Genomic DNA, 12,063 nt, shown 5'->3' with positions numbered 1-12,063 from the left:
AACTGCAAATACACCCAGTACTTGAGAAAGAGTAGCAAACTGTTGCAGCCTATTCTTCCTTAGTGCTTGTATCTTTATTTTTTGTCATCTGAGAGGTAGGAAAGATAAAAGTTGAAGACAGAAGAAAAATTCTGGAGTAAACAAAAGAGTATTATTTGGACAGGAAGTCTCCCATAGTCAATACAACTTTCAGCATGTTTAGATATTAACTATATGAAAACACTGAACTCTTTAATAACGTATTATCATTAAACATATTATACCTTATTAATTGTTGCTAAACAAAAAACCCACTAGAAAATGTTCAAAAAAAATTGTTGTCTACAGCACATGGCTTTCCCCGACAATCTTCCCCCAATTTTTTCATTGGACAAAATTAAGATTTTTGGAATGCTTTCTAAAACAGTTTTTCTCACTTGAAAAGAGAAAATATTTCATAGGATTTTATTCAGTGTTCCTCAAAATTTTCCATTTTTTATTGAAAAAATTTAAAAACTTTTTCATGCTATACATTTAAAGCATGAAAACCCTTGCCTTAACAAGCATTTTACACTTTCTTTTTTAAAAACCCTCACATAAGAGTTTCTTTTCATTGTTCCCCCCATACTCTAATTTTCCCATTGGAAAAAGGGGGGAAAGGCCTGGAGGGGATTCCCTGAATGTTTCCAACCCTCCTATCTCTGGGGCATCCATGAATCAGAACCATAAACCCTCAAAAATAAAACAAAAAACCTCCACATAAACATGCCCTTTGGCACTACTGCATAAAAGTCTAGTGAGAAATGATTAAGATTGCATTTTCACAAGGATGCTGCCATGAGGAAAAGAGATCAGATACCATTCCATGATAGCTTTTTCATCTTCTGAGAGGTGCTGGTGAATTAGGCAATTAATTTTCTTTATTTTTTTTTCCATTTTCTGGAGCAGAGGCCAGGATATAATTGGCTGGTGGTTGAGCCACAAAGTGATAGTGACCATAAATTTGAGGGAGGTTGCCAAAGGAATTGTACCAAGGTGTTTAACAACAGGAAGCATTCAGGAACATCAAGATCAATTACTCTGTACAACAGACTCCAAAGACAGGGGGACAACATCATTGCATGATTAACTGCAATTGAAACAAACATTGAAGAATCTATAGCTGGTAACAATTCTGTAAAGAGGGGTAAAAAAGCTGACCCAGGAGGTCTTCAATACCTCCAGCTTCTACATTCTTACATTGATTATGTTACATAATTTATGGCTCATTTAAAGCCTCAACTGATATTTCAATTCAGTTAAAATATGGGGTGGGGGAAAGAATCAGCCACAGGCTGCATTTTCTGATCCTAATGGCAAAAAATTTAAAAAGTACCCTTGCCAAATCCAGTTAGGCTTCAGCACCTTCTACTAATATAACTTAAAGCACACTGAAATGGATCCTGGGACACATGAGTACAATGACTCAGGATCCTTCTTAAGTACCATGGACTCCTGGACTCCCCACATCCCCCTTCTGACCTGGGATAGTTGTCACTCAAGACTGCAAGACCTACAGGATCTGATAGTCAAGTGGCTGGGGGTGGAAGGGGTGAAACTGCCCCCTCGTCCCTCTTCTGCATGCGCCAGCTCCACTGATGCAGTGGCAGGAGGGCAATTTTGCCCTCTTCCCCCTTCTGACTTCTCCCTCCTTCACCTTCTCCCCTTCCCCATGTGACAATTAATCCCCATTGGTCCTACAACTTCAGGAATCAACTTTCCCAGGGTCACAAGAGACTACTACAGGGAGAGAGGAATAAGAGAAGATCTCTGACCATCAGCACTTCCTGCCTGATCAAAACTCCTGGTTCCCCCATGAGATGCTCCATGCTGTATTTTTTCTTGTATTACTTTATATTTCAATGCAATAGTTGATGTTCCTCAAGTACAGCACTGACATTAGTACTGAGTCAGGTAAAGAAAATACAAAGGTGTTATTTCTTTGGGTCCCACTCACAAACTCGAGATATAATGAGGTTATAAACAGGACTATTAAGTGGAAATTCTTATGCCCAACAATAGCCTTGCCTCAGTTTTGGTTACACAAGCAATAAATCCACATGATCTTGGCGCTGTATATTCCCTCTTCCTGACTTCAACTACTCTGTTTGCTTTGAATTATGGGATATTCAACTATCAACCCAATATCTAACCCAAATTTTGATCACATAAGCCCAGCTAGAACAGGGGATAGGAGCAAGTACAGAAGAATGAGAATCTCCTTAGAATAGCATAGAAATTGACCTCAGAGGTAACCAAACTGACACAAAGCAGACAGCACAACATACTAGACAATGTTTTATCAGAGAAAATGGTGGTTCTCAAAAGCTTATGCTACGCTAAAGTTGGTTAGTCTTAAAGGTGTGACTGGACTCTTTACTATTTTATGTCACATAGGAGCCAGTTTGGTGTAGTGGTTAAGAGCAGCAGAACTCTAATCTGGAGAACCAGGTTTGATTCGCCACTCCTCCACCTGAAGCCAGCAGGGTGACCTTGGGTCAGTCACAGCTTCTAGGAGCTCTCTCAGCCCCACCCACCTCACAGTGTGATTGTCGTGAGGATAATAATAACACACTTTGTAAACAGCTGAGTGAGAGTTAAATCATCCTGAAGGGCAGTATATAAATCAAATGTTATTATATTATGTTGATTCTTATAGCCCAAAGTGGCATACAACTAACTGTCAAGTCATTAAAAAAATTCACCATGCTAGCAGGAACCTACCTCTTGCATGCAGTGATTCTTCCTGACATACACAGTTTCATTTTAATACCACAGTGCTAAAGCAGCTGCACAGAAAAATATCTGAATATTTTATTTATTGGTTTCATTCATACTGTGCCTTTCTTCCTAATGAGGAGTCGGACCCAAAGTGGTTTATTTTGTTCTCTCCCTCACGATAACAACCTTGTGAAGTAGTCTCAGATGGGTATCCATGTTGGTTGGTAGTAGAAGAGCAAGATCCGGGTCCAGTAGCACCTTAAAAACCATCTAGATTTCCAAGGTATGAGTTTTTGAGAGTCAATACTCCTTTCATCAGATACAAGGAGTGGAGAAAGAAAAGAGTCCCTATAATCTAGACAGAGAGTGGGAGGGGTATTGTAAACTGAGAGTGCGTCTCTTAAAGTCACTCAGCAAACTTCCATGGCAGAGTTGGGATTTGAACCTGAGTCTTCCAGATCCTAGTCTGATGCTCTAACTACTACCCCGTATCAGCTCTCATAAGATGGGCAACAATATCTCTAACTGGTTCTTCCGGACTAATCTGCAAGATGTGGCCTAATGTTAGATAGATAATATGCGTGTAGTAATTTCAAACATGTTCATGTCTGAAGAGGATGCATGCACTGCTCAACATGTGTCCACCATCCCACCTGAAGCAGCCACCTCCTTCCTGTGTACATACGGCTTGCAAATGCACTAGGGATCAGAAGTCAATTACACTTCCTTGCTGGATACACTCAAACACACAGTGCTGTGCTCTTAATCTGTAATTAATTCAAACTTCTAGTGTTCACTTACAAGCCTAACCTGGCTCAAAGATGTTTAAATTAGTTTAAATTAATAGTTAAATCTAAACACAAGATTTCACATGCCGGCAGAGCAGTTGCTTAGATACCTCTAAAGATAACACTACCCCATGAAATTGTTCCCAGCTGCAAAAATCAGATCTTCAGGCATTTCTCCATCTACCTTAATATAATATATTAAAACATTTTATCTAGTTTCCTGATGTAATCCTCCTCCCCACCCCCCTCCACACACACACACAACATGCTCAGCATTCATAATCAGAGTTTGGAGAAGGTGCTGAAAATTCTGTTCAAGATCCTTAGTTACCAAAACAAGAACAGTAAGTAGTAAGGATAGTTAACTTACTGATTCTTTATAACTTGATAACAATGAGACAACATCAATTGAAAGGGGAAAAGGAGCTCATGCCATAAAAAACAGTGGAGTGGATATTAAACCAGTTAAGAGGGATGGCAGAATATGAGAAACAAAGAGTGAATAAAGCAAGATGAAAAAATGTAACTATGAAGTTTGCAGAATGTTAAGCTGTTGGATAAGAGTTTTTTGTTATGTTTTAGAATACATTTATAATGTTATGAGTTTATATTTGTTTCTGTACTTGTATTTGTATGAAAGTTTATACAAGAATATAGCAAAGTGAATATTTCAATTAAAAAAATCTATTTTCCTAACTGCCAAACAAGTTACAGCTCTTGTGGTTAAAAGGTCAGAGTGTAGCTATGTCCTAGGAGACCATCCTACATGACGACAGCACTCATAGGAAATATTCCAGGAATTCAATCATATTTATTACTCAGTTTCATCCTATTATAACCTCACAGTTGTACAGCTAATCCCTCCCAATCTTGAACTATTATGGCTTGCAAAGATTTCACTGTAGTGTCTAATACATCCAATATCCATATATAAAGAAACATCTTATAGGCTGTTTATGAAGTCCTATGAGATGGCGGTGAAAGCTGTGAAGAAAGAGTATTATGCAGCTTCCATCGCATCAGCTAGCTCACACCCAGCTAAATTATTTAATGTGGTCCATTCATTGGTCTCCCAATCAGGTGGAGACCATCAAAAGTTGAATTTGGAGATAAGCTGTGAGGCTTTTGCAAGCTTTTTTACTGATAAGATCTTGCTTCTCCGCCGCGACTTACCAACCACAGTTGATACAGTGAATGAACTAAAGGCCCCTTGGCCGTCTTCGGGACCCATATTAGATCATTTCAGCCCTCTTTTCGGGGAAGAGGTGGACAGGATTCTGCAGGTGGCACGGCCTACCATGTGCCCCTTGGACCCGTGCCCATCATGGCTGGTGAAAGCCAGAGTTGAGGGGCTTCGGGATTCCTTGGAGGTGATTATAAACCTGTCCTTGAGCTATGGGGTTTTCCCCAAGGTGCTGAAGAAAGCTGTGGTACGGCCTCTTCTGAAGAAATCATCATTAGATCCTGCTGACCTGCTCAATTACCGACCGGTTTCCAACCTTCCGTTTTTGGGGAAGGTGATTGAGCGGGCGACAGAGAAGCAACTGCAGAATTTCCTGAAGGAGACCTCGGCCCTAGACCCCTTCCAGTCTGGTTTCCGCCCGAGACATGGGGTCGAGACATTGCTGGTCGCCCTCACAGATGATCTCCGCAGACATCTGGATCAGGGCGGATCAGCACTGCTGATTTTGCTGGATCTGTCAGCAGTGTTTGATACGGTCGATCATGAGCTTTTGACCCACCGCCTTGCCGATGTGGGGATTCAGGGGACAGCACTTCAGTGGCTGGTCTCCTTTCTCCATGATCGGGGACAGAGGGTGGCGCTTAGGGAGAGAGTGTCATCTCGTAGGCCACTGGTATGTGGTGTGCCACAGGGAGCAATACTCTCTCCATTATTATTTAATATCTATATGCGCCCCCTCGCCCGGCTGGTGCGGAGTTTCGGGCTTGGGTGTCACCAATATGCGGATGACACCCAGCTTTATCTGCTGTTGGACGGGCGGCCTGGATCAGCCCCTGATGCCCTGGAGCGTGCTTTTGAGGCTGTGGCTGGTTGGTTGAGACAAAGTCGGCTGAAATTGAATCCCACGAAGACGGAGGTCCTGTATGTGGGTCGTGGGGAGATGGCTTTGGGACCCCGGCTTCCTACACTTGATGGGGCAGCACTTACACTGGCCCCGAGAGTTAGGAGCCTGGGGGTGATTCTGGATTCCTCCCTGAAGATGGAGGACCAGATCACTGCAGTTGCCAGGTCTTCCTTTTATTATCTTTGGCAGGCCAGGCAGCTTGCCCCTTATTTGTCTCCCCGTGACTTGACTACAGTGGTCCAAGCAATGGTCACCTCTAGGTTGGATTACTGTAACGTGCTCTACGCTGGGCTTCTCATAGGCCTGATCCGGCGGTTACAGCTGGTACAGAATGCAGCAGCGCGGTTCACTGCTGGAGCACAGGTGTGGGAGCATAGTACACCGGTGCTACGCCAGCTGCATTGGCTGCCAGTGGAGTACCGAATCAGGTTCAAGGTTTTGGTGTTAACCTACAAAGCCCTACGCGGACTGGGACCGACGTATCTGAGGGACCGTCTCTCACCATATGAGCCCCGGAGGACTCTCCTCTCTGGTGGAAAACATCTTTTAAGTGTCCCTGGCCCTAGGGAGGCCCGCCTGGCGTCGACCAGGGCCAGGGCCTTTTTGGTCCTGTCCCCAACCTGGTGGAATGCTCTGTCTTGCGAGACAAGGGCCCGGCAAGATTTGCTTGCATTTCACCGGGCCTGTAAGACAGAGCTATTCCGCCAGGCATATGGCTGACGCCAGGCAGTCCCCCCCCCCCATGAAGGGGTGGTTAAACCATCGCCCCTATGCGAACACAGAGGCATGTATGAACCACTATGCAGCATGAACTGTAATATTTAATGTTTTTAAATGTATTATTTAATGTTTTAAAATGTTTTTAATGGTGTTTGTATTTGTTATCCGCCCTGAGCCTGCGAAAGCGGGGAGGGCAGAATATAAATATAATAAATTAAATTAAATATTAGCATCATGAAATGCCTAAAGTTGCTGAGAAAGTGCTATTTGGGGGGTTAAAATGACAGGATGCTGGGTCTGGTTTAGGCCTGGGGTGCCACTCTATAGCTAGACATTATCTCTGCAAATTCTTGATAAGAAGTAAAAAATAGCAGGACAAAAAGCATCTAGTTATTTGCTCTTTGTCATGGTTACCATTACTTTTATTACAACTCAAGATATGTACTGTATAATTCTGCTGTAATGTATTATCACATTCTATCTGCTTTCTGACTCATATCCTGCACCAGCTATACCTCCTGCAGCATTGATGAGCTTCTGCATTTCAGAAACAATCTGTGTATATATATATAAAGAAACAAACAGGTTTTGTGTTTCAGATTATCTTTCCAGTAATCATCTGGAGAATGCTAAAGGTGCGCGCGCATGCACACACACACACACACAGAAAACCCCTAAAGTAACTGCCTACTATGCAGAAAGCTAAATGGTTCCTGCAGTTATGATTCACACTGCAGAGCTAAATATGTTAAGAGATTATTCAGCAGCAGAAGAAAAGCTGACTTGTTTATGGAAAACAGCGTTATTACCAAGCCCTTTGCAGAGCGCAGAAAGTCGAACTGCCCTCCAAGAAGCAATGTCACCCTCTGCCATGGATCTGAAATAATTATTGAGGGGAGGGCGTATCAGTGCAGCACACCCACAAAGATCATATGCTAAAGAAACACATGGATGGTAAAAGGTAAAGGTAGTCCCCTGAGCAAGCACCGAGTCATCACCGACCCATGAGGGGACGTTGCATCACATCGTCTTCTTGGCAGACTTTTGTTACGGGGTGGTTTGCCATTGCCTTCCCCAGTCATCTACACTTTACCCCCAGGAAACTGGGTACTCATTTTACCGACCTCGGAAGGATGGAAGGCTGAGTCGGATGGAGCTGCTAGATAAAAAGAATCACCAAGAGTAGCTACCGCTGCAAATGCTAGACAGCAAAGGTAACTAACTGTAAGCAGGCAGTGCTTTCTAGAATACGTAAAGGAACAAGGGCTCCCATAGGTTCACAGGCTTTTACCCAGAAACAGGCGAGCCATGCCCCCTCGGACAAGGCCATCCCAAGTTCTCTATTACCAATACGATACACTAGCACCCAAAAGGATACTCTCGGGGCAGATTATCCGGCACTTAGGTGAGAGATGTGGGCTTAGTGGGCCATCGACTTCAACCTCATAAAGCAGAAATAAGCACAGGTTCCTTCATCCCCAAACACCTTTCATTTTACCCCCCACGCCCGTCCTTCTTTCCGAAGCCTGCACATCTACGGAGCAGGCGTCTGAGCTGGAGCAGAGACCCTTTCCAAACACCGACCCGACTGCATCAGCCTCGCTGCCGGCACGTCTGCTTCGAAGACCGGCCTTGTCCTGGGGTGGGGTGGGGGCAGTAAGGGAGGTTTTCGGGCAAGAGAAGCTGGGGAAGGGGATTACCGGGGGACGGGGGGCAAGCCGGGGAAGGGCAGATCCGCCAGCGCCGAGGCTCGATGGAGCCCGGCACTGCAGGCGTAGGGCATCGTCCGGGCGAGGCAAGAGGGGCGCCGCCAACCCTGCAAGGCTCTCCGCTTCCCTACCGTGGATGCCGGTCTGGTGAGTCATGGCTCCGGATCAGCTCCGCTTCAAGAGAGCCCACCGCCACCGCTGCCGCTCTCCGCTGGGCAGGAAACGGCTCCCCGCACAGCGCCGCCCGCTTCCGGGTTCCTGTGGCCTGGGCAGGAGGGGCTTCGGCCGGGCCCGCCCGCTGGGAGGGCCGATCGCCACGTCGGGGGCGCGGGGCAAAAAAGGGAAGAGCTGCGGGTGAGTCTCCGGGATGGAGCAGGGGCGGGCGTGCTGCGATAGGCCGTGTGCGGAGATGCCGTTGCTGCGATTCTATGCACGGTTCCTGCTTTGTATGTCCACTGCGATCGGCTCAGCATAGGCTTGCGCCGTGAAAGAGGCTCAGTATCCAACCCCGGGGCCCTCCAGCGGCGGGAGGTTGGAGGGGCAATCCAGGAGAGGGAACGGATGAGTGGAGGATTCAGGGCAGGACAGAGTGCTCTGGGGACTGTCCGCCCCCGGGTCCTCCTGGCATGCGCCATAATAACTGTCAGCATTTCAGAAATACAAAATCCCCACCCCACCCCTTCCCGAATGATAAGATTTATCGAGAAAGAATTGGGGAGATTCAGGTCATTTAGTCCGCTTTTCTTACTGAGATTGAAGGCGGATTACATAGTGTGAGTCAGTCGCCCGTTGAGAGCGGGTCCAGAGAAATAGTGCTGGAGCCCTCGGGTTCATGGACCACTCGGGAGCGTTTCCTGTATATATCCTCAATGGTTCCCGTGAAAAGAAATAATCAAAATAAGGTCAACAAAACGAGTAGAGAGGCATGGAATAGCTTAACGTAGATCTGGAGAAGCAAATTGCTGGAAGGCTTCAGTTGCCCACGCGATGCCTCCACCCTAACGGTAATTATTAGTTATTAAGGATGCTTGGAGGTAGGTGTTTAGTTATACTCGTAGTTGTATTTATAATGTGGTTCAACCAGATGCTGGAATTTTTGCCTCAGGCAGTGGTTTTCAGACTCTGATCCTAAGGACCTCAGAGAGAGATCCCTAATGGAGAAGGCCAGGCTTCCTGAAAAAGGTTGTCCATTGAAACTGACCTTGTCCTGCAAAACACATTGGCAGGTGTGAACTGGCACTTTCTTAGGTGATCTGTCAGTTCCTCAGAGGGGAAGACCACAAACCTGTCTGCAGTGTTTGAAATTGGAGTCCAGAGACCCCAGGGATCCACAGAGGTCCTTTAAAAGGACTCTGCTGGACCTTTTGAAGGACACAGGCATGCCCTTCTTACACCCACCTGCCTAACATGAACATGAAGCACTCTGTACTCCAGGAATGGGGCCAAAGATTCTCCTCCGCCCGTACGGATGCCAACTGGCCTAGAGGAAAATGTCCTGTTCCTTTAATAGAGGCTTAATGGGATATTATTTACCAGGTGATGATATTTACCTCCATGCTATGAAAAGCTTCTACTTCCCATTTCCACATATTAAATGGGGAAGTGGGGGTTAGGTCTCCCAGCCTGAGCTCTTACATCCCCTGCCATCACTGGACAGGCCAGTAGGAGGGTAAAGAGGGGGGTGCTCTTCAGTTGTATCCTAGCATGTGACATCACTTTGAGCACAAAGCTAGAAGAGACATCATTTTGTCAGGGTTCATTTTGTTTAGGATTCCTTGAGTATTAACCAGATGTGATGATGTCACTTACAGTTTCATGCTGGAAGTGACTTTGTGAGCCGATGCAACACTGAAGACTTGTGTATACCCACCCCAAATTCTCCCACTAGGGTGCCAACACCTGGCAAACCTAGTCACACCTCTGTTAAAGGAACAGAGTATTTTTCTTCAGGTTTGTTGGCAACTTTAGCCACCTGAGGGGAAGACTTCAAAACTGGCTTCCCTCTCTTTCAAAGGGAGGAAGATGTTAAGAGCACTAGCCAGAAAATGTGTTTATTGGTCCTAGGACCTCTTAAGTGGCTGAGTGGCGCCAAGGAGATTCAGCCCGGATACAATCATCATAATTACTTCCTGTGTAAAATGGAACTGATAAACTTTCAATAGAAATACAGAGATGCCACGCTGCATCCATTTTAATAATAGCCAATGGCAATTCTCAGTTGAATAGCAGAAGTTCAGGTTTTGTGGAATGCTGGTCGTCTATTTCTATAAGCAGCTCTGAATGTTTTTCCCCGGCTCCTTCAATCTCTGTTCAGTTGATCTCTACCTATAAGTTGTTCACCAATAAGGAAATTTCTTGCTGTCTCCTGAGCAAAGCCCCTCCCAGACAATGTGGGTGTTTTGAGTTGTGGCCCTGTAAAATCATGTACCCTGAACCATCACCTCCTAAACTTACTTTTAAAATGTAGTGGAGGGTTGTCACTGTATTGTTTTGAAGATGCAAGTGGATGAAGGCTTCCAAAGAGATATACAGTTTGCTGCATACTCTTTAAAAAGGGCTCACAAGCATGTGCTGAGAGGAGGGGATAGTTTGGGGGCCGGTGAAATTTCTTTAATCAGAAGTTGCTGAAGTTTTGAGGACTACTGTCTTCAAGCCTTCAATTCTACAATCTTGAGTCCCCTGGCACATACATTTAACTCCACACATTTGGTATCAAACAAATGTGCTACATGTAAGTATTTTATATCTTGACTGGAAGTGATATGCAGTTTTGTTGCCACACGAGTGGCTTTTTTGGAGATATCATTTGATGTCTTCAATTGTCTACTTTTTAGGTATTCCCTGCTTTGATGAGATCTTTCCTTTCAAACCTGGTTTGATATGATCTTTTTGTAAAGGTCACAATCAAAGTACCTTTGCATGCCACATGGCTGAGGTGGTGTGCGTTTTTGAAGGTCTGCCTATGGTGACTCCATTTTAATAATAATAACAATAGTTCCCTGCTGGATAGATTAGTCCCCACTCAGAGCAGTGAGCAAAGCCAGTGTTGTTATCCCACAATGCAGCTGGGGAGTTGGGGCTGAGAGAAGTGGCTTACTCAAGGCCACCTGCTGAGTTCATGGAAATAATGAGATTTGAACCAGCAAAGTGCTGTATTGCAGCCCAGCTACTTAACTACTATGCCACACCAACTCTCTTTTCCTTGCCCTACCCCCCCCCCCCCCCCCCCCCCCGTGGCTGCCATTTTCTCCCTCCATCAGAATGCTATTTCAGGATTTGTTTTTTAATCAGCTGAGTTTTTTAAAAAAATCAGCAGTTGTGATATCACTAAAGCGAAATAATATAACAATCTATTGTCATGATCTATTAGTCCCTTTACATTCCTAGGTTTTGGAGTTTTTTTAAAGAAGATCTTTATCCCTTTTCATTGAAGCAATATCTCCACAATGAAAATGGCTAGACTTTTAAAAAATGAATGCTGGGGATTCCGAGGAGTCACTGGATCATGGCAACAGACCATTATAACATTATTGTGCAGTAGTAATCTAGCAATTGTCAAGTTTTAAGAGGCCAAAAAAGTCCTCCAGTGATGCAGAGGAGGACAATTGGAGGCATGGGGCGGGGGCGGGGGGGGGACTGTGGCAAGGAAAATGCATGGAAAATTGCTGTGGTGATGCTCCATTGCCAATGTGAATGCTTGTACAATTGCAGAAACAATGAGCTACATGGAGAATCATTACAATGTACAGGAAGCTTCAGTCATTAGCAATGAACAAATGTATATTTGCTATATATACACAACAAAGGAAACCAAAATAGACTTAACAAGCCGCTATGGTGTTAACGGACTGTGTTCTGCTATTGCAGGCAGCTCAGTGTCTGCTCCTGCTGCAGGAGAAGCAGGATCCTTTACTGTAGGGATCCTCAATCTTGTTGAGCCTGTGGGCAGTTTAGAATTTTGAGACACATTAGTTGGCACCACCACAAAATGGCCACCAGGGGGTCATTTCAATATGGTTA

The 12,063-nt window shown here is 44.9% G+C and overlaps 1 protein-coding gene across 1 annotated transcript in view; it reads right to left on the bottom strand.

Annotated features, from left to right (window-relative positions):
• TWF2 (twinfilin actin binding protein 2) overlaps window positions 1–8,280 on the bottom strand; it is a 77,124-nt gene extending 68,844 nt beyond the window's left edge. The window contains exon 1 of the mRNA XM_054976295.1: window positions 8,175–8,280. Within this exon, the coding sequence (XP_054832270.1) occupies window positions 8,175–8,199 (25 nt within the window). The 5' untranslated portion in view covers window positions 8,200–8,280. The remainder of the gene's footprint in view (window positions 1–8,174) is intronic.
• Window positions 8,281–12,063: the final 3,783 nt, after the last annotated feature.

The sequence above is a fragment of the Eublepharis macularius genome, chromosome 4 (genome assembly GCF_028583425.1).
Source record: "Eublepharis macularius isolate TG4126 chromosome 4, MPM_Emac_v1.0, whole genome shotgun sequence".
NCBI lineage: Eukaryota > Metazoa > Chordata > Lepidosauria > Squamata > Eublepharidae > Eublepharis > Eublepharis macularius.
Note: the sequence above shows the minus strand (reverse complement) of the source record. Positions and strands in the feature narration are given on the sequence as shown.